This window comes from Pogoniulus pusillus, chromosome 36 (genome assembly GCF_015220805.1).
Source record: "Pogoniulus pusillus isolate bPogPus1 chromosome 36, bPogPus1.pri, whole genome shotgun sequence".
NCBI classification, from domain to species: Eukaryota; Metazoa; Chordata; class Aves; order Piciformes; family Lybiidae; genus Pogoniulus; species Pogoniulus pusillus.
In genome coordinates this window covers 8758010-8780071 of record NC_087299.1, presented here as the reverse complement: position 1 = coordinate 8780071, position 22062 = coordinate 8758010, and the positions used below count along the sequence as shown (strand labels likewise).

General features: G+C 50.8%; 1 protein-coding gene across 1 annotated transcript in view; it reads right to left on the bottom strand.

Annotated features, from left to right (window-relative positions):
- Nucleotides 1-443: 443 nt before the first annotated feature.
- Nucleotides 444-22062, bottom strand: part of CA6 (carbonic anhydrase 6) — a 23771-nt gene continuing 2152 nt past the window's right edge. Inside the window, exons 3-13 of the mRNA XM_064171764.1 lie at nucleotides 21825-21879; nucleotides 20275-20284; nucleotides 11346-11438; nucleotides 10290-10472; nucleotides 5713-5861; nucleotides 5232-5327; nucleotides 4644-4710; nucleotides 3753-3910; nucleotides 2524-2641; nucleotides 1582-1680; nucleotides 444-1057 (exon numbers count right to left, since the gene is read on the bottom strand). Of these exons, the coding sequence (XP_064027834.1) occupies nucleotides 444-1057; nucleotides 1582-1680; nucleotides 2524-2641; nucleotides 3753-3910; nucleotides 4644-4710; nucleotides 5232-5327; nucleotides 5713-5861; nucleotides 10290-10472; nucleotides 11346-11438; nucleotides 20275-20284; nucleotides 21825-21879 (1642 nt within the window). The remainder of the gene's footprint in view (nucleotides 1058-1581; nucleotides 1681-2523; nucleotides 2642-3752; nucleotides 3911-4643; nucleotides 4711-5231; nucleotides 5328-5712; nucleotides 5862-10289; nucleotides 10473-11345; nucleotides 11439-20274; nucleotides 20285-21824; nucleotides 21880-22062) is intronic.

The following is a 22062-nucleotide window of genomic DNA, read 5'->3' as shown; positions in this document are numbered from 1 at the left end:
GGCTTGCAGGGAAGATGGTGAGGTGCTGAGACTGGGTGAAGGGTGTGAGAAAAGTTTTATTTGAGAAAGTGGCTCCTCTGAGCCAGCAGAGCAGCTCTTGGCCATGGAGGAAGCTCTACCTATGGGGACTTAAGTCAGGCTCCTGGCAGTGACAGTGCCAAGTTCTGCTCTTTGCCTCTTTCTCACTGATGGGGGCTTTGTTCTCTTGGGAAAATGGTCTGGAGCACTAGGAGGTGAGTAAGGAGCCTCGACAAGAGAAACAGGCAAATAGAGGCTAAGTTTTCCCCCAACAAGCAGTTTGGGTTCTGCTGCTGCTTTCAAAAGCAAAGCTGTTGCTTTCCAAAACCAAATTCAAAGAAACCAACAAAATCAAACCCAAAGACAAACAAAGCCCCCAGGCAAACAAACACAACCCAAACCAATCCAAACCCAGCCCCCTGAGGTCACTGGCAGCTGGTGTCAGACTCCAGAACCACTCCCCCCAAGAGGGTCATAGAGGTTTCTCCCCATGCTATGATGTCTCCCTTCAGCTGCCCTGCTCTGCAGAGCGCGAGTGCCCGGACATCTGCAGCGCTGAGAACTTGGCTCCACAGGTTCACATGAGCCATCCACCCTGCAAAGCCATTGGAGAATGTCCCAAGAAGAATGTCTCTGTCTTTCCCAAGGACAAGTGTCCCTCCAGCCTGGCTCATGTACCCCTTCTGGATACTCTTTTCTTTACCAGCTGCTCCGTTGAGCCATAAATTCACCATCCCAGACTGGGAGGCCCATGCCACGCAGTAGTGCAGCCAGCCTTGTGCCTTGTGGTGGAGGGGGAAGCTGATGAAATGGCCTCCTATCCACAATCCCACATCTGAGCCCAGGGTCAGCACCAGCTCATTATCCCTCTCCTGTGTGGAGTAGGATAGAACAGTCTGAGTGCCATCGTGCTGGGCTTTGGTCCAGAAACATAAGGTGAAGGCTTGAAGAGACATATCCTGGAGAGGATGAACAGTCACAGAACTCTCTATGTTTTCCACAGGGAAGTAGAAAGCTGGAAAAGTGCTGGATTTAAGACCTGCAATAACCAAAAAGCCAGCTGTTAGATTTCCTGCTGTGCTGTTACATCAGTCCAGCTCCTAAAGAATGCACCCGCAGGATCTGGCAGTGTTGGCTGCCTGGAGCCACAGCTCCTGGTGTGCCTTGTACCAACAGGGAAGGGGCCTGAAAAGATGAAAATCTTGGCTTCCCTTACCCAGTTTCTTGGGAAAGGAATTCTTTTTCCCTACTTTCTTCCTCTTTCCTCAGCTTATGTAAAGCAGAGATGATGATTATCTCTCCTAGGGGAACCATGAGCTGCAATCTCCCACTGTTTATTATAAAGTGCTTACAGATTGCAGCAGAAAGCTTGAGAGTAGCTAGCTTAGAGCTTAGCTGTAGTGATGCTGTAGCTGGAGAATTTTCACCAGCAGGCCTAGATATGGGACAAGATCCAGCACACCCCAGTACCAAAGCTGTTGATGATTTAGGCTATTGAGGACAACAGGGCAAGGGCAACATCCTCTCATGGTAAACTGGGCTCAGGAGTAGCTGCTCTCTTACCTGGGTGGTTCCCTCCATTCAGCAGCTCTCTCTTCATGTCTTGGAGCTGCACCTGGATTTGTTCCAATCTGAGGCTGAGTTCTTCAGGGTGGCATTGTTCTAGAGCAACCAGACAGCTGAACTGACAGAGAGCCAGGGCCTGCCCGTGCTGGATTCTCTGCTCTCTGCTTGTCGAAGGTTTGGGGAAAACTTCTGGTTTAAAATGCAGTGTGAGGTGAGCCTCTGTGTGGTGCTTGGCTACTCAGCCATGCCAGAGCTGTTGCTATACAGGCTGCTGTACTTCAGCCATATGCTCTTTAGCTCGCAGAAGAGGAGCCTGAGGGGTGACCTCATCAGTGTTTATAAATATGTAAAGGGTAAGTGCCAAGAGGCTGGAGCCAGGCTCTGCCTGGTGATGCCCAGTGCCAGGACAAGGGGCAATGGGTGGAAGCTGAGGCATAGGAAGTCCCATGGAAGCGTGAGGAGGAATGTTTTCAGTGTGAGGGTGACAGGACCCTGGAACAGGCTGCCCAGGGGCTTGGGGAGTCTCCCTCTCTGGGGACATTCAAAACCTGCCTGGACACATTCCTGTGTGACCTTCTCCGGGGGATCCTGCTCTGCTGGGGGCTTGGACTGGGTCCTTTCCAGCCCCTGACAGTCTGTGATGCAGCCCCACCTGAACCCAGTATTGTGTCCTGCCATGGAGCACCACTTGCCCTGGGAGATGTGTGATGCCTTTGCAGGCAAACCCAAGGGCTGCCACCAAGCTGCAGCCACCACTGCACTGTTGGAAGCAAGATGTGCTGGCAGGGGGCAGAGGCCATCTCTGCCTGCTGTGCAGGGACACAGGGAAAGGTAATCTCCAGCAAACCCAGCCTAAGCCATTTAGAAGTTAACTGCTCCTAAGTGGGTTTCCTGCCTTGCCCTGGGGAAAGCCTGAGAGCTGCCTGCTGCCTCCTTTACCTTGGGTGGGTCTGAAGGAGGACTCCACCACCCTGCCGTTGAGGGGCTGGGCACGCCGGTAGTCGTTGCGCAGTGTCCTGTTCTGCCAGTCCAGCAAGGTGGTCTCCAGCAGGCTGATCTGGGAGCAAGGCAGGCTGGTTAAGGGGGGCAATGGCAGCAGCAGCTCTGCCCAGCAGTTCAGTGCAGGTCCTGCAGCAGTCTGCTAGGGAGAACCCCGCAGGGTCTCTTGTCGAGCATCAGCAAGGGAAAGGAGGAGAAGGTGAGGGCTTCTGCCAGCTGACTCAGGAGAAAGACATCTTGCCTGCAGGAGGTTTTTCAACACCTGCCTGATGGGATGCATGGATGGATGGAGATTTTGCTCCTCTGGTGTAGCATGCTGCTCTCTCATGAGTGCCTGTTGGCCTTTCCCCTGCCAAAAAGAGCAGTTCTTTCCCAAAGGGCAACACCCCGTGGGCCTCCACTACTGCCCTCTCCACGTCATCTTGCTCTCCCAGGAGGAAAAAAAGGAGTTTCTGATGTTTATTTTTCCTTAAGGAGGATGAATCACTCAGCAAACTCAACAGTAAGCTTATTTAACTGGTGCTACTTTTTCCCCTGCTGAAGTCTTTGTCCTGCTAAGGCAGACAGGGAAGCGAAGGAGATGCTGCCAAGCGGTGGTGTTCAGCTGCTGGGACAAGTGGGGTAAGTGCCCAGTGCTCTTGTGTGCTCAACAAGGTCCTCTGTAATGCTTCTGGAGCCCAGACAAAGCCTCCCCTGTCACACAGCCAAAGCTCACAGCAGGCCTGAAGCGATCCAGGCTATAGCTGCACAGGGTAAGTGTAGACAAGAGAAAACCCCAAATGCTCCTCTAAAAATGTGCCAATTGCTCTCAGGTTATGAATGGCTCTTTCATGGGGGGGGGTTGGGTTGTTTTGGGGAGGGGGTCTGCACTTTCTTGCAGTACTTTTTGCCTTGGTGACCCTGACCTGACTGGCCTCTTTATAGCACTTCAGTATGGCTGAGCATAAGCGAGCAGAGAGCTTTGCTAGGTCTCAGGTGAACAGCTGCTATAGAGAACCTGTCCCTTCTTGTGATGTGCCTTCACAGCCACCTGCAGCTCCAGCTGGTTAGGAGCCTATCCCAAAAGCCCTCTGTGAGCAATACTGCTCTGCCAGGCTGTTCCTGGAGGACAGAGAAGGTGAAGTGTGGAGGAGAGACACTGCCCTGCCTGGTGAACAGCTGCCACTCACCTGTGTGTGTGACAGGACAACTGGAGAATGAAAGATGGTCCAGATCACACTCTCAGAGCAAGGTGGGGTTGTTAGTGAGCCCTGGTACCTGTAGAAGTGGGAGAGGTTTTCTGGCAGCATGGCTTGGACATCCAGAGAGCTGAGCTTTGTTGACTGACCTCCAAAGGAAACACAGAGGCAATGTTAACGGAGATGGGAGTGGGGTCAGGCTGGCAAATCACTTTGCCCAGAGCACTGCTATGGTAGACCTCTGGCAACTGGATCAAGAACTCATTGCCCTCTACAACTACCCCAAAGGAGGTAGGAGTGAGGCAGGGGTCGTTCTCTTCTCACATGCAGCAAGTGACAGGACAGGAGGAAGTGGCCTCAGGTTGTGCCAAGGAAGATTTGGATTGGATATCAGGAAAAGTTTCTTCACAGAAAGGGTTATCAAGCATTGGAACAGGCTGACCAGAGAGGTGGTGGAGTCACCATCCCTGGAAGGACTTAAAAGATATGTGGAGGCGGCACTGAGGGATGTGGTTTAGTGGCAGAGGCTTAGCAGCAGTGGTGGGATTCGGAGCTCCAGGCCAGCGGTTGGACTTGGTGAGCTCAAAGGTCTCTTCCAACCTCAAGAGCTCTGTGGAGACAGAGGGAAGTGAGTGTTGTTGTCTGATGGAGCTGCAGTGTGTTGCACCAACCTACCACGACCACATTTCTGGACGCCTTGAGCCAGCCTGCTGTGGGGGCTGCTGTCAGAGAGGTGCGGCAGGGACAGGCTCTTGTGCATGGCTGAGGGTGCGTGGCCATGGGACTGCAAACAAGGCAGCTGCAAAGTATCTGTGCCCAGGCCCAGCACATACCAACAGGCTGTGAGAATATCAAGGATGGAGAAAGACTCCTAGGTCTTACCTGCAAACCTGATTTGTGCCAGTTTGGAAATGAATTCGCTGTAGTAGGTATTCTCAAAGTGTCCATCCTAAACAGAGCACAGAAACTTGTTAGTGATCTGCCTGTTCCTTCTGTGCTGCCAGCCAGCCTGGGGGACTAACTGATGAATTGGGAGACAAAATAACCCAAATGCTATCTCAGATCTCTTGGTGGGCCTGGACAGCCCTAGCTATGACAAGGTATGCACAGGCAGAACTTGGGTAGAATAGTGAACCAAGAGGATCTTTTTTTCACCACTTCTAAACCCACACAAAATCAGGTGATCCTATTTGCAAAGCTTTGAGCAGGGAGCACCAGCAGCTGCCACACCTGACAATCCACCTGGACCTCTTCTGGGGTTCCCAAGCTGTGTTGTGTGAGCCTCAGGTGACATAAGAGAAGGACATCCCTGCTATGGCCCAGCTTCCTTAGGCTGGTGGCAGATATCATCCCCTTGGGTGTGTGTGCAAACCTAGTTCAGGCTGCCTGTGTCTGGAGCTGCTCAGACTGTGATTACAGCACAAGCAGTGGCCAGAGAGTGGCCTTGCTGGATGTGGGCATCCAACCTACCACATAGAGGAAGGCAAGGACAGCCAGGCCGTTTGGTTTGTCTTTGGCTTCTTCGAAGCTCAAGTAGTCAGCAGAGTTGTAATGGACAATGTGCAGCTGTCAGAAAAGAGACAGGGTCGTTTAGGAAGAAGTGATAAATGGTTTCCTCGGTGCTTTAAAGGACCAGAAGCAGACTGAGGAGGGTCACCATCCCACCTCCTGCTGCTTGTGCCTCACAGCACAGCCAAACAGACCTTTAATTTAATGAGATTGTGATGAATGTGGAGGAACAATTCTGCCTTTGAAGGATATTAGTCTTAGTCTTCTGTGCCAGCACCATCACGTTCAGGCCTTGCACTGCACCAACCACCTGCACCTATGGGAGCTCCATTTCTCCCCTTTGCCTCTGCATTGCTCCCTGCAGGCTTTGTGGGTTGCAGCTTCCCCTTTCCCTGCTGCCAGCCCAGCCCTGCAGCCTCCCTCCAGCCCTGCTCACAAGTACCTCTGCGAAGTATCTCATCCCATCTATGGTGTGTTCAGAGCCACTGGTCTCCAGGTCCAGGCCACCCCAGTGCAGATGCATCTGTACAGCTGTGTAGAGGCCTGGGAGTCCTCTGGAGATGTGCATGGTGGGTGGCAGATCAATCTGAACTGAAACACAGGGCAGGAGAGAGAGATGGGTGCAGGCAGGACTCTTCCCAGAGCTGTGCTTTCCCCCAGGAGCACCTTCTCCGCAGCCACTGAGTCAGACTGGTCTGCATTGGAAGGGACCTTCAAAGGTCATCCAGTGCAAGCCCCCTGCAGTCAGCAGGGACATCTTTGGCTGGATCAGGTTGCTCAGAGCCCTGTCCAAGCTGACCTGAAGTGTTTCCAGAGATGAGACTTCTGCCACCTCTCTGGCATAAGCTGGTACAGTGGCGTTCAGGGAACCGACTCCAGCAGGCAGGGAAAACCGCTGAACTCAAAGCTAGGTGTGCTCCAAACCCTTCCTGAGCCCAGGCTTGTGCAGCAGCAGAGCACAGCAGGCACAGGGATGACTGGGCACCAGCTGTGTCAGCACAATTGTTTTCTGTCTGAGCAGCTCTGGGTTTTCCCTCAGGCAGTAATAAAAGTGCTTTAAAGCTAATCTCTTGCACAGTACATCACATCTTGCAAGGCTCTGCAGAGATTTGTCAGGGGAGGGAGGACAGAAACCAACAAAGTGACTGGCCTCATCTAACCTGCCATCATCATTTCCAGGGTCCTGGACTCTGCATCTCCCGGGCCCAGGCAGCCTGGGCCAGAGCCCTGTGAGTTTGCAAGGGCTGTGCTCATGCTTGGAGGGTTCAGAGAGACAAATCTCTTTGGCTCTCCTCGCCAAGGAGCATTCACAGGGAGAGGGCCAAACGTTCATCTTCCTGCTGCTGTGCGGCCACAAGTCACACTCTGTGTCCATAAATATGCCAAACCTGGGGCTGCAACTGGAGGCTTGCCTCATCCTACAGAAAGCCCAGAGCAGGCTGTGAAAATGAGCAGCCATGCTTGCAGGATGCAGCGCGGGGTCCGAGTCATTAGCCACACTTTGGGCTTGAGAGAAGTTTCTGTTGTTCTGGAATTGTTAACAGGCAGGCAAGATGAAAACATGTTTCCTCCTGCTACCTCAGAGAGGCTAGAGCAGGGGAAAGCAGCCCATCTACCTTGCTTTTCACTGAGCTCCCTGCTGACTGCCTTTCAAAATTAGGATGATTTATCTCAAGTACCTCGCTGTGGTTTCTGCTGGCTGCAGAACCCAGCCAGAGAATTGTGTTCTGAGCTTGGGGGAAGCTTAAGCCTCCTCTAAGACATTTCATGCAAATAGTTTGCTGAAAGCAGGAAGGCAGACAGCAGCCTGGTTTGTTCCTGCTTTTCACCTGCCCGAAGTGTGTGCAGGCAGCAAGACTGCTCTCGGCTGGGAGTGCTTTTCCCTTGCTTAGCTCTGCTCTTGCCAGGCAGTGGGAAACCTGCAGGGATTACACAGTGTGAGTCTGAGTGCAGCTGTGCCTTTCCCTAGCATCTCTGCTCTGCACTCTGGCCTCCTGGCTGCTGCAGCCCCCAGCACAGCCAGCCCATTTTCTCACCTCTGGCCTCCCGGGAGGCTCAGTCAATGAGCCCGCACTTGGTGTCCTGGTTCTAAGACAGAGGTGCTGTGGAGAACGTTACATCCTGCAGCATCACATTTAAATCTCCCAGAGCCAGGCCTGTCCCTGCTACCTGCTCGAGGACCAATCTCGTTCACTAAAGCAGTCCAAATGCTAAATACAAAAGGCTTCATTAAGCTGAGGTTATCTGTGTGAGCCTGGCTGTGCACAGACACTGCCCTGCTGCAAATAAGCTTTTTCAGGTGGGATTTAGCCTGGTAATTGTACAGCTACAGAGGAAAATGCAGCTGGTTTCTGAGGTGAGACACTTGGTCATCAGCTCCTGACAGCCTAAAAGGAGAGTCCTGCTGATAATCATAGTGTCAGAGAATCAGTCAGGCTTGGAAGGGACCACAGGATCAGCCAGTTCCAACCTCCCTGCCATGAGCAGGGACACCTCACACTAGATCAGGCTGTGCAAAGCCTCATCCAGCCTGGCCTTAAACATCTCCAGGCATGAGGCTTCCACCACCTCCCCAGGCAACCCATTCCAGGCTCTCAGCACCCTCATGCTGAGCAACTTCTTCCTAACACCCAGTCTGAATCTCCCCACTTCCAGCTTTGTTCCATTCCCCCCAGTCCTATCCCTACCTGACAGCCTAAAAAGTCCCTCCTCAGCTTTCTTCTAGCCCCCTTAAGGTACTGGAAGGCCACAATAAGGTCACCTCAGAGCCTTCTTTTCTCTAGACTGCACAATCCCAACTCCCTCAGTCTCTCCTCCCAGCAGAGCAGCTCCAGCCCTCTGCTCATCCTCGTGGCCCTTCTCTGGACACCTTCCAGCACCTCCACATCCCTCTTGTGCCAAGGGCTCCAGAACTGGATGCGGTACTCCAGGTGAGGTCTCACCAGTGCAGAGGAGAGGGTAAGGATCACTTCCCTTGCCCTGCTGCCGACACTGCTCTTGCTGCAGCCATAAAAATCCATCTCCTGAACCTCTCAGATCTGCTGAGTGTTTTCTGATGGGGCCCAGTGGACTGTCCTCCTTGCTCCCCTGTCCCATCTCACTGAAGCCAGTAGAAAAGCCTAGCTTAACTTCACAGGGGCTGTGAATAAAGACAGGCATCTGCCTTTGTGCTTCACTAAACCGCCCTGCACCAGGAAAGAAAGCACTGCTTTGGTGTTAACAAAAGAGCAGGAAAATACACACAGTGCAGGCAGGTCTGAGAGCTGAACCTGCAGGAATCCAGCGGTAGGCACTGGGTGGTGCTGCCAACCAGAGCTTCCAGCTGGACGCTGACTTTGCGTGGGTGACAGGCAGGAGTTGGGGGGGTTGAGAAATCCCAACACAGCAGCCTTTCTCTGAAGGCAGCATGTCTCCTCACTTCACTCCTCTGCTCTCACACCCCACTTCTCTCTGCTCCAGAGGAAGAAAGGACTGTGGGATTAAAGAGCTATCAGCTTTATGTTCCAAACGCCTTCCCCAGAATGCTCATTCCACTCCCCACTGCAGCTGTTAGAAAGTGCTCTCCCTGCTCATCTGTAGTCCAGAAGCATTATCCCAACAGTACCAACTGATGAATTATTTAGACAGACTGCAGCAGGGGAATCCAGGACCTCCTAATTTATAAGCCTTGCCCTGAGACTGTGTGGCCAAAGGCAAAGTGTTTAACCCATGCTGTGCTTTGGCTTCCCTTCCTCAGGCTTGAGACACCAAGAGCAAGGGAGGGCTTCTCCTGTGCTGTACTTTGTGTGACCTCCTCCTAACTGAACCTCAGGTGCAAACTTGCTGCTGAACTCTGGCTCTCTGCACCTATCACTTCCAGTTCTTCTCACTGCACAGGGCAAAAGCAGCATTTTCTGAGGGCAGGGAGGAGCCAGTGTGCACCAAATGCCACTTGCTGCTCTAGTCCTGCAGTAGACTGAAAGGAAGAGCCTGTCCATAATGTTCCAGCTGCCTTTTGTCCCTTTTTAACGTCTAAGCAAGAAAATATCTTGCAGAAACATAACTGCCTTTTGTTTCTCTGGTTTATACACGTATTTCTGGAGAGCTCTGATGTACAAACAATAAAACTAAGAGAGCAGAATGAAGTGAGATGGCAAAGCAAAGGAAGGCAAGCTCCCCAAAAGGGGCATTGTCTGAGAGTCAGCTAAAAGCCATAATCTCTTCCTGCACTGGCACAAGCTTGACACCTTCCCAGGACATCTGCTCAGCCAGGGAAGAAAAAAAACGCCTACTGCTGTGGCAAAGCTGGATCATTCCACCACAGTTCAACCCGGTGCCACTTGCTGGCCACAAAGGTGCCATGGTGACATTCTAACCATGGCAGTGCTGGGACCAGCACACCAGAGGTCTTCCTATATCCTGCTTGTGCAGGGAAAATACAGAGCTGAACTCACAGAGCCTCCTTTGTACCCCAAACACGCTGCCCAGATGAAACCTCCAGAGGATACACCGGAGCAAGTGGAAAGCTGTCAGGCTCAGGGCTCTCTTCCATCAGCTGTCCCAGCAGCAAGCTGTGTTCTTTGTCCCACTGAACGGCTGCGGGGCTCAGCCCAGTGGGATGCACAGAAAGCTGAGCTCATCCGTGCAGGATGCTGGCGTGGGCAAAAGGGTTTTCAGAACAGACCCCCCCCCTTAAAGGCATCTGCATTTCACATCTGTAAAGCCTTTGCTCCTGCCTTTCTGTTCCCTGCCCTGCCGGCTGCTGCTGTCACCCACTGCCACGGGCTCTGCATTGCAGTGCTCCACGCGTGTGCAACGCCACGGCACAGGGGGCAGAATGGGGGTTGCAGGGGCCAGGCAGCACTTGCTGCCTTGTGCCTTAGAGCTGCTCTTTCTGACAGCCAGAGCTGCTGCAGGAGCAGGGGAACCTCTTGCTCTCTGTGCCCTGATTTTTGTTTCAGGCTGCTCATTTGTTCTCGAGGACTTCTTACCCAGTTCCTCTTTTTAGGCAGGCAGTAAGAAGAATGCTCCCAGTCTTACCAGAGTGACCATTGTTGGTCATTGTGAAATCCCCCTGCAGAGGTCCATCATAACCACTCAGCTCCAGCTGCAGCAGCTGGGGGTTGTACCTCACTTTTTTCCTCTGGATATCAACTGGGGATTGGCTCTTGCCGGCACAGTCTGCAAAATGCTTTCCCCAGTGCTCTTCATCCAGCTCTCCTTCTGTGTGGAGGAGAAGCAAGCTGCTGTTAGCTCGGGAGTCAGAATACTCCCCTCATCTGGCAGCAGGACATGTCAATCTAGCTGTTGTGACTGCAGGAGCTGCAGCAATAAAAGGTTGCTCTGCACTCCCTAGAGTGAAAATACACATTATTCTGTCTGCAGGACAACTGTGCAGCAAAATAAGAGACCTGCATTGCAGTAATAGCTTAGTGATGGCTGGAGGCTGAACCTGCCCCAGAAGAGAAGCAGTGTTAAGCTAGAAATGGGTCTAAACTGCCAGAGGAGTGGAATCAGGCTCTCAACCATTGTGAGAGTGAATAGGAGCAGGGCAATAGGTGGGAAGCTTCTATTCAGGAGAAGGAGCTGGCAGCAAATTTGCTAATTTCAGCTAGGGAGAGTGCTAATAAAGAGAAAATGGGAATGAAATGGGTTTGGAAGCTTTTGGATGGTTTTGGGGATAGGAGTGGTCTGGGGTGTCTCAGATAAATAAGCACTTCTCAGTCATCTGTACTGCATGGCACATGGCAATAAAATAACAAGTAGGCAGTATTTAAAGCTTTTCCTTCCAGGATCATCCAAAGGGCAGCTTTTATTGTACCACACTGTAAAGATTTCCCCCATTGTTTGAACCTCATTGGTCTGCCAACTCCGACAATGTGTCCTAACCACACAAAGGAGTAAAAAGAGGTGGCATTGAGGAGAATCACTTTCAAGACACACAGGCATCAATAAAGTGGAATAAATTAGCTGCTCTGGGGAGATCTTTCACTAATGGAAAGAGAGTCAAGCTGAGGGTTGCTTCTGCAGCACAAAAAGGATGGAAGTGTCTTTAGCAATCTGGAGCAGTCCCCAAACAGCCTCGTTTTTCATTACCTTTGTATGTCCAGTGCACTAGGTGGGAGCAGCTCAGCTGCACCAGCAGCAGGCAGAACAAGGCAGCTGGGATCCACATGTCCCTCGCTGGACCTGCGGTCAGAAGCAAGGTGGGGACTGTGTCTTTAAAGCTCTTCAGGAAGAGTAAAGACCAATTTACTCCAGGTCTGCCCTTTCCAGCACCCACCCTGCCCTTCTCCTCACACATCCAAAGCAATAACAGCAAACAATGCCACGGAGATATTTTATCTGGACAGTCAGCTTTAAGCACTAAAGGCATTTTATCGATCCTCTGAAGTAAGCTGCCAGCGCAAAAGGAACAGGCTTCCCCCGATGGCCAAAGCTGATGGCTCCAGAGCCACCATCTGGCCCCAGCTGCTGCACATTCTGCTCGCTTTTCCTGCCCGTTCATTCCTGATTAGCAGGTCGGAAAGCTTCACTGCAAATAGCCTCTAAACAGTGCTTTGCAAGCAAAGGTACCCGACACGGATCTCAACAGTCCTGAGCTGCCCAACTGCGTCCTTGTTACACAAAGGAGCCAAGGGACCGGAGTTTGAAAGGGCTGAGCCTTCACAACCTCATTAGGAGTCAAAACTGTAGCCACTTAGCTCCTTTGAAAAGCAGAGTTCTGAGGCCAGATTTAGAAGTGCTCCACAGCCACAGGCCCAGGATTTCAAAGCGTTTGGCTCCCAGCACCTTCCCCAGTCGCTGACGATCTGGGTTTGAATGTGAGAGATTTGCAACCTTTGGAAAATCCAGAGCTCTGAACAACTGTTTGGACTGTTGGAAGATGGAAGGTACTGAAAGGCTGATGGCTTCTTAAAAACCATCCAGGAATTCAAAGGAAAAGGAGCTTGTGTCGGATCTCTAAATGCTCCTGCGGACTCCAGCGCCTGCTCTGTGCATCTTCAGACACTTGCCCCGGGTCCAGCAACAGCAAAGTCACTCTGCAGACCAGGGAACAGGCCATGGAGCTTCTGTCTGCCTTTTTGTGTCCTGTTACCAAGCAAATGTTCATCCCCTTTGAAAAGCCTTCTCTCCCCCACAGCTCCTTCTGCTTTCCAACCCATAAAGCCGTGCACGGTTTAATAACAAAAGGGGAGCAGAAACCTCCCTAGGAATGGAATCTTCACCTGGTGCTATGAGCCACAGCTTCCATCAAGTGCAGTGCAACGCTGCTGTTGATCTGAGGTGACAGGCAGCAGTATGAGACATCTGGCAAGGGAGCTCACAGCAGAGAGACCTCAATGCTGCTGTTTGCAGCGTCCCTGCCACTTGCAATAGCATTTGAAGTCTTTATTTTCAGCAGTAAGGTAATGAGAGCAGTTCAACCACAGGTGAGTAACAAATTTCATCTCAGCTCAGGGTTTTAGGATTAGGCTGTGCTGAAGAACAGAAGCAGGGCTTAATTTTTTTCCCCCCTTCAAACTCTTCCTCTTTGCAAGCGAATCGTTCCCATTAAAAGGCCTTTCCTGGTTTGCTGGTTTTTGCAGTGCATATTTAATCTTTGGGAGCCTCTGTAATATTGAGTTGTTTAACCATGTGTGTATTTTCCCCTCTCTCTCCTGAAGAAGTCATTTATTCTGACAGTTGCACTGAGCTGTGTAAGGACTAAACAAATCAAACATGCCCTGCAATGCACTTCATAATCCTTGTGTATCCAGTTGGGTAAACAGGCTTTGAAATTAGCTGAGGGAGAAATTTTGGGGGTTTATACCTGGTTACACTCCAGGATTCCACAGGGCAGCACACGGGGGTGTGAACAAGACTCAAGAACAAGGAGATCAGCAAATCACAGAACCACGTTGGTTGGAAGAGACCTTTAAGATCATCAAGTCCAACAATTAACCCAGCACTGCCAGGCCACCACTAAAGCCTGTCCAGCACCACATCCTCACAGCCTTGTAATCCCTCCAGGGATAGACTCTGCCACCTGCCTTCCCTTTTGGGGAAGAAATTGCTCCTCATGTCCAAACCTAACCACTCCAGGTGCAACCTGAGGCCATTTCCTCCTGTCCTGTCACTCGTTCCCTGGCAGAAGAGATCAATCCCCACCTGGCCCCTGCATTAAAGCATCCCTCCTGTCCCCCTGCCTTTGTGCACAGCAGGAGCGTTTAAATGGCTGGCGTTCAGGGGCTCTTGCCTGAGCCTTATCGATTGGCTAGCCCAGGCTGCACAAAGCACTTGAAATAAAGCCTGTTCGGGGGTGTCCTGGTGCCAGGGAACTGGAGACGGCAGTGAATTACCTTGTACCAGAGCCTTTGCAAGGTGCTGAAGTGGTGCCCTTTCACCTGACATCAGCAGGGGCTGTGGGGGCTCAACACATCCAAAACCCACATCTCTGTCAGCTCCCCCCCCCAAAAAAAAAAAAAAGACTACGAGTGGCTGCAATCTGGAGAGGGATTGACTAGGAGCACTCAGTACCAGTGGGTTTTGGAGTTCTGACAGGATAATCATTTTAATTCACTTCTCTGAATGCATTTGGTTATTAAGTTTCTAACTACAAGCTGAAAGAGTACGGAAGGAGTCCTTCTCCTGTGTCAAGCAATGCACACAGCAACCACTGCTTATTGATTCTTGCAGCTACAGCTATTTTTGGTGTGCATGATATTAAACCTGGCTGGCTTGAGGCTTGTCTGTGTTACTCATCAGTACTATTGCTAGAGAGAAGCATGGATACAGTGCCCAGCACTCCATGCATCAAGTGTTTCAGGGGTGAAGCAGGCTGCAGGTCTAACAGGACTCATCTCTGCACCCAAATTGATCCAGTGGGAAAATCTCACGTTGGGTATCTCAGCCATGAAGATTTTGGCCATGATTTCTTCACCAAGGCAGGCTGCTTCACACAAAGGCACTCGTTAGACTTCAGCCTCCCCACTCCTGTCCTGGCTGATATAAGAACCAAACCTTTTATCCCACACTGTTGGCTTCCATGCACTTCACTTTTCCCTGACTCTTTGCCATCTTTTAAATCCTACTTCTCCCAGGATATTCCCTCTCTCCTTGCTGATCTGAGCCTTTCAGATCCAGAGCCTTGGTAGCCACATGAAAACCATGACATTGCATTGAACATCTCAGCCTTCCTTTGACCCACAACTTGGAAGGGTTAACTCCTTTCCCTCTGAATCAGCAGGAATTTCATCAGAGGTTGCAGTAATAGCTGAATCACTCCCAAGTTCAGCAAACATTTGCCCAGGAACAGGCTGTTAGATGTCAGACAGACAAAATGCCTGCAGCCAGGCTGCCCTGAGCTTCCAACAGAGCTCTCTCTCTGCTGAAGTGGTGCTGGATGAGGAGAAGCATTTGGAGCCCACACGACTTCCTTGAAAGTCAAGCAGCAGCTTGTGCTGGTAGACCCAAACTCCTGAGTAAAGCTGGCAATAGCTGTGCAGACTGAAACATGAGACCCCTTGATTCAGCAGTCCCTGTCATGTTTTCACCTTCCAAATCTGGCCCTGGCTCCTTTGAAATTGTGCCCATGCTTTTTTTTTTCCCTCTTCCCCTTTTTGCCCCCTGGCTCTCGACTGCATACAGAGATCACAGGTAGAGAGGCACTGGAATTCATATCCCCAGCTCACATGACCCCTTCAGGCCTCCTTCCTCCTCTATGATATTTTGATGTGCTTGGCTAAATCCACCTTGTACCAACAGAAATTCAGCTGGGTTTGGTGCTTCCACTGAAGGTTCCTGAGGGAAATGGGCTTTGAGGCAGTGAGAGAGACACCAGAGGTTTACACCAGCGCTGCTAAAAGCAGGATGTGCCCATTTCAGAGCAGAGAGGTTTCCTCTGTGAATTCTATTTCATGGTCTAACAGATCTCAGTGTTAGGTACCTGCAGTTCATTGTCAACCTAAATTTTCTTTTGCTCAGCTTCAGCCAATTACTCTTAGTTATAGCTACAGCCCTTGGATCATCTTAAAATACTTCTCCCTCTTTAATGTTCACATCACTTCTGGGGTGGTTAACACCTCACTGCACCACAGGCAGGAGCAGCCTTTCACTCTCCATTTCCCCAAGGTGGTGAAAAGGACAATGTGATGCTATATAAAGAAGAGAACATGCTCAAACAATCCCTCTTCTTTTTCATTTCCAGGAAATGTAATTACAGTTCTTGTAATGTCCATACAGGGCTACTCTACAGACTTTGCTGCAAGTGACTCAATGTTCTGGATCTCTGCTTGAGATCTGGGGGAGGGGGAGGAAATTAACAACAGTGTGAAGGGAGGATTAGGAAGAGGGAGGTAAATCTTCCCTCTGCATTTAGTGTGGTTTAGGAAGGAGGAGGTCAGCCTCCTCTCTGCATTTAGTGTGAGGTACTCAGGAAGGTGGCCTGAGTCTGCTGTTGTGCACTGGCCTGGGAGAATCTTTTTCATCATACCAGAGCTCTAGGCTATGAACTAGGTGGTGGTGGGATAAAGAAGGAATAATTCCATGACAAAACAGCTTATCAGCACGGGCAAATGCCTATCTGCCTTCTCAGACTCTGTGTTATTAGGTATTTTAGACTTATCTGCTCCTCCTCCCATAAAAATGTTCATTTTGCTCCTGATCTCCCAGTGTAATTACAGGCAGAGGAAGCAAGGCTGCTGCTCAGCCTCTGAGAATCAATGTTCTCGGTGCATAAACATAGGATAAACCCCCAGCCCCTTAACAAACAAATGAGGGCTCTGGAAATGTGGCTGCTGTTGCCCACTGCTGGGTAAGCACTTTCCCTTTCTTATCTCAGCTGCATTGTGTGTTGAGCAGCTGTGACATCCAGTGGCCAAAGACAATACAGTTGGGCTTGGTACAGGACTTTGCATACGCGGTAACAATAACAGAGCCCCTTCCACTGCACTTTTCATCTTCAAAGGACTGCATGAACAGTCATTCGTTAACCCCTGCACGGCTCACTGGGGCAGATGAACGCAGTGACAGGGAATGCACAAGCCACAGGCGTGACAAGCAGCTCTGCAGGGAGGTGTAGAGCCTGTCCTGGGATCAGAGTGCAGGACATTCACCCCCCACTGCAGAGAGCAGCTGCTGGGAGAGAAGGGAACAGTCAAAAAGGTGCAATTCATTCAGCATGTGTTAAAGAGGCCACACCTGAAGGAAGGGCTGTGCTGGTTTTCCCTTAGAGTGAGAGAGAACAGGGCCAGAGCTGCTTTGGAGGAGCTGCTTTGTGAGTATGAAGCCTCTGACAGAGGTTTGGTTGTAGTGTTTGGTGCACCTGCTGAATTTCAGAGCTTGCTCTACTCTTAGCCTGTGTTTGAGCTATGTGCTGAGGGAGCTGAGTGTGTGGGGCAGGCAGTGTTTGCTCACAGCCTCTGAGAGTTTTCAGTGAGAGTGATAGGTGCAGATACTCCACATCCCACGGAGGGTAAGATCCAGGAGGACACATACAAGTTATGTAACTAGGTATGACTTTGCCACCCTTAAGCTTCCTTTCTGACCCGTTCAGAGAAACAGCTTTGATACAGATGCTGTGTTTCATTTGGGTGTCTTTTGAGGTCACTCCAGACATGCCTCTTCCTTTTTGATTATAAAAGAGTCTCTATGAGAGGTACAAACTCTGGACAGACACATCCAATTTCAGAGCTCAGGAAATCAGTCCCTGCTTTCCCCAAGCTGTCTGTGCCCAATGTTTTGTTTCTTTTTTGCTGCGGGCAAGGTCCACGCAGGGACATTCAGCAACAGCCAAGTGCCCACAGCCCCTCCTCTCCTAGTAGCTTATCAGCACTGCACTCTGCCTGTGCAAGGCAGGGGAAGGCAAGAAGGGCTAGAAGTGATTCCCGTGAGAATTGAGTCTATTTTCAAGGCAAGACAACAGCATGAAGGAAATTTAAATGCTGTGTCTGTGCTGTACCTGTTCTGTGGCAAGAGAATCCTGCTTGATAAGTCCTGTGCTTTACATAAGTGTTCTGCACGCACGAGGAAAGCAAATGAGTTGTTATTGATTTACTCACATTGGTGGGGTGTTTCTTTCAGGTTTCCCTTCCCTAAATATAACTTACTAATGGCTAACCAAATCCTAGATTGCCTTCCTCTTTATAGGAGAATATATCTCAAAGTGAGAGGGGAAGACTCGCTCAGGAAGGAGCCTCAACACCCTGTAAGCGGCAGTGCCCGACTTGCAAGCTGGCCCCTACAAAGGGGATTGCTTAATGGTTTTGCCATGGTCTGAATGAACAGCTATGGCCTTTGGATGCACAATTCCTGGCAATTAATACCCAGCTGGTTTGAAAGCTTTTCAGTCTCACCCTAAATCACCACATCAGATCATTAGTTGCTGGGAAATTTGCTCTTTGGTGTTAGCACTCTGATTTGTGACTTGGGTCGCTTCCAGATAAGCCTTCAGCATCACTGGAAAATGGATGGAGTAGTTTTCTGTGTAGGTTAGTGTTTGCAGTAGTTAAAAGTAGTATCTGTTTTTCCTCTGTTCCAGACATCTTATTTGGTTTGTTGTTGTTGTTGCTATGACTGTTGTGGAGGAATGTGCCACTGAAAATAAGTCCAAAGTGTTCATAGTATCACCTCTAAAAAATGGCCAGCCTGATGCCACCTGCACCCTCAGCACCCACCAACCTCCCTTTACTGCTGAACAAGCCCTGAGCACCCATTTCTTAGACAGGCAGACCTCGAGGGCTGTAAGCTCCCTGCCCTGTCCCTGCTGGCTTGCAAACTGGGGCAAGTCATCTCCACAACTAATTCAAATCCCAAACCTATCAAAGGCAGCTGGAATTGGACAAAATCACAGCCAGGTGAAATGCCAGGCTGAGGCTCCTGCAGCCACACAGGGTTTGTCACTCTGACAGCAGATTCTCAGAGACAGCTCTTAGTTTTGTGCTGTAATTACAAGTTTTCAGTAGAAGGACCTGAAAAGATCTTCTTCAGTCCATGTTCTTCCCTTGCCCCAGTCACTGTACTGAAGTTACCTTCAGAGCAGCTATTAAATGCAGAAACTGGTGGCTTTTAAACCATTTCCAGGACACAACCCAGTCCCTCTTTAACATCCTGGAAGGAGACAGGAGAACTGAGAGAAGCAGTGGAAGCTACAAGCATTACAAAGACATCAGGTCTGTCATCTCAAGCCATTTAGTTAATCGTGTGCCTAAAACCTGTGCTGCTTAACGGCAGAGTGAGAGAAAAGGGGGATGAGAAGCAAGAGAAGGTAAGTCAGAGGAGGTTTTGAATGCCTGGAAGAAAACATCTTACAGTCATTCAACAAAACCAGCATTAGTCAGACCCTGCCATTACCTTTCCAGTGAATGCTCCTTACAAATACCAGGATCTGCAGAGTCAAGGAAGGGAAGGAATCGGAGTGCTGACTTCTGCATCCAACAGCTCTCCTCCAGAGATCTCCCCTCAACTGTGGTGACGTAGTAAGGCAGTCAGAAAGCCTCGCTCATAAGGCCACCCAGCTGCAGGACTGCTCTTCACAAAGAAACTTAGCAAGACCTAAGCAGGTTGGCACTTGCAGAGCTGTCAGGATGGAGCAGCTGAGGGTGGTGCATACAGAGTGCCCCAGACACAAGTTCCTCAAGTGTTTGTGAGACACTGAGCAGAAAGACAATTCCCTGAGTGTTCAGGAAGCACTTTCAAGGCTTCACACCCTGGAATGCATCCTGCACTGCATAATCTTATGAAGCATATTAATGCAATGGCAAACAAGTCCTGATCTGTGGTGGTTCTGCTCCCTGCCTTGGCATCCTCTGCTATCTGAACTGGTGATTTCACACTGCAAAGCTCTGAGCTCCCCTGCCCAGCCACTTTAACCAGGGAAGAAGAAGGCTGGCCCAGTCAGTTTCTGTGCCCATGAGCACTGGTGAGACACAGGAACAGGTTGCCCAGGCTGGTGGTGGAAGCCACATGCCTGGAGGTCTTTAAGGCCAAGCTGGAGAGGCTCTGAGCAAGCTGATCTAGTGTGAGGTGTCCCTGCCCATGGCAGGGCCATTGGAACCAGATGATCCTTGAGGTCCCTTTCACCCCTGCCAATTCTATGTTGCAAGCAGCCAAACACTTTACCTCTACTACACTTATCTTAGCATGGCCTGAAAAGCACCAGGAATGATCATGCCTCGCAGTGCAGGAAAATTTTGATCACTACTTGCTTCCCACTGCTGGGTGGTGGATGCCTGTAAGCCTGACCTGTGTCAGTGGCTTTTCTCCATCTGCTCCATCAGCATGTCCCACCAACATGTCAGTGTGACACCTGGGCTGCCAAACTGGGTGTCTGACTACACTGCCTTTGTTGCCTGAAACTCCCCACAGAACCCCTTGCCAGCTCGACAGCTCATGGCCTTAGGGATACTCAGCTTCTTTAAAGGGAGAGACTCAGAAAAATCAGGCAGGATACATGACTGAGCAGTGGCATTTTTAACATGGGCTCTGCCTTTTATTGTGCTATCTGCAGCAGAGTGCAATTCCAAATCTGCTGATGTGGGAAAAGTTATACCAACACCCGAACAGTGCCAGGCTTCTGAGCATGGATGCCTGATCAATGCTGCCTCCAGCTACTGCAGCAGCAGTGTCTTCAGCTGCTCCCTCTCTCGTGGACACACAGTTCAGTGGAGTGGACATGGCTCTTGGCATGGCATCTGTGGCCAGAACCAGGAGCGAGTCCTGCCAGGGATGGCACTGTGTGAGTAGAGGGGGACACAGGTTCTCAGCCCACAGCTCGTTGCCCAGACTCCAGCAGAGGAGACCTGCTCCTTTTGAGCTGGTTTTGTGCTCACAAGGGAATCATAGAATTAAGCAGGTTGGAAGAGACCTCCAAGCTCATCCAGTCCAACCTAGCACCCAGCCCTGGCCAATCAACCAGACTAAGTGCCCCAGCCAGGCTTGGCTTCAGCACCTCCAGGGACAGTGACTCCACCATGTCTCTGGGCAGCCCATTCCAATGCCAATCACTCTCTCTGTGAAGAACCTCCTCCTAATATCCAGCCCATACCTCCCTTGGCCTAGGCAAGGAATAAGTGAAGAGTTTAGGCTGCTCTTCCACAGCCAGTCTCTTGCGCAGCTTTGGTCTGCTTGAATGTGAACATGGAGGCACAGCAGGCTCAGTGCTCAGCTTCCCAGGCCAGAGGCTTTGCTTTGCCCTTCTGCCCAGCACCAAGCTAATTCTGACCTTTCATATCTGCTATTTCCAAAGAGCACCCTGGAATACTACACCATCTGTCTTTTGCTCAGCTGATTGAATTTCCCTCAGCCTAAGGCTCTCTTCTCCATCTTCTGTAGCTCACTATAAAATTCAGCACCTCTGCACCATTCTCTGTGCCTAACAACCAAGGGACTTTGACAAAGTGCAAAGATGATGGAGTGTCTCTAATCCAGCAGGAAAATCTGGTTTCATGATTTCCAGGAGCATGTTTCTGCAGTGCCTCTTGTGCTTTTGCACTGGGAAAGAGATGGCTCCAGGAGAAGTCAGGAGCTATTGCCAAGGACACAGCTGTAGGGGGTAGAACATGCAGCTTTGGGGAGGTTGGCACTGCAAAGAATCATCTGCCTATGAAGTGGCAGTTTAACTCCAAGGACTTTTCTTGGCCACTATTGCTTTACACCAGCTGCCTGCAGCCCAACAGCGTTTCAGCCTGATTCATGGCTGTGCAGCCCACATCAATCTCTACCCCAGAAAGGCACCAAAAAGCACAAAAAGCCAGCAGGTTGTGCTGCTGCAGGCATGTGGCCATCCTGCACTGTCACAAAGCAGCTCAGGCTTCAAGCAGTGTCTTTTTGCTGGGAGTTATGCAGGGGGGCCCTGTGGGGTACTGTGTCAGCATGGCGTGCCGAGGGAAGGAGGTCAGCCCAACAGATTGCCTTCACTTTTTATTAGACTTAAAGCTTGTCTCAAGGGCATGTTCTCAGGAAGGAAAGAAAAATGTGCCCAGAAGACATGATCAGTCACAGGCTGGAAGGGTGAGGCAGTTCTGGAGCCAGAACAAACTAACCAACCTTGCAAGCAGCAAAGTGGCTTTTCGGGTGCAGTCAGGGTGAACTGGGCACTGCCAAACCCCTGCAGCCCTTCCACTCCGACTCCAGCCCTGGGGAATTTCTCAGGTTTGAAGCTATGTGCTTGAAATCCTGCTGAGCCAGGCCTCCATCAGTCTGAACACAGGCAGTGTAGTGTCAGGTGAAACAGGGGCCCAGGGGAGTGTGCATGGCTCCGAGCTCCAGCAAGGCAAAGCAGCAGTCCCTGCTTGCGGCTTCACACTCACAGCTGGGGCTGGTGCAGCAATCTTGTCCAGCAGTGCACACTAAGGCCATGAGAAGGTGAGAGAAGGGACAACATGGTGCCTTTCCCAGAAGAACCTGTGGCCTTGTTCAAGTGTTTTGACCCAGCAATGGGATTTCCCCTCACTGCAGACTCCCTTCTGCAGTGCAATGTGTGACCACTCCTCAGCTAAAAAAACCCTGGAAGAAAAACAGGCCTGAGGAAAGCATGGGCACAGCTATTCTCCATTGAAAAACACACAAAGACCTCGTGTTACAGCTGCAACTTACCGAGGGCAGCACATTCCCTGGCAGCCAGGCCACCAGGGAGAGCCTACAGCCCGGGCTGAGGGGTAAGGAGCCATGCCCTCAGCCAGCACCACACACCCCCAGGGCCCAACACTCCAGCACAGATGAGGAGATAGAATTGGGCCTTGCCAAGCTGGTTGCTGGGAGCAGCTACAGGGAGGAAATTGGATAATTAAATCCTGGAAGGAAAAGGATCCTCCCCCCACGGTGCCAGAAATGA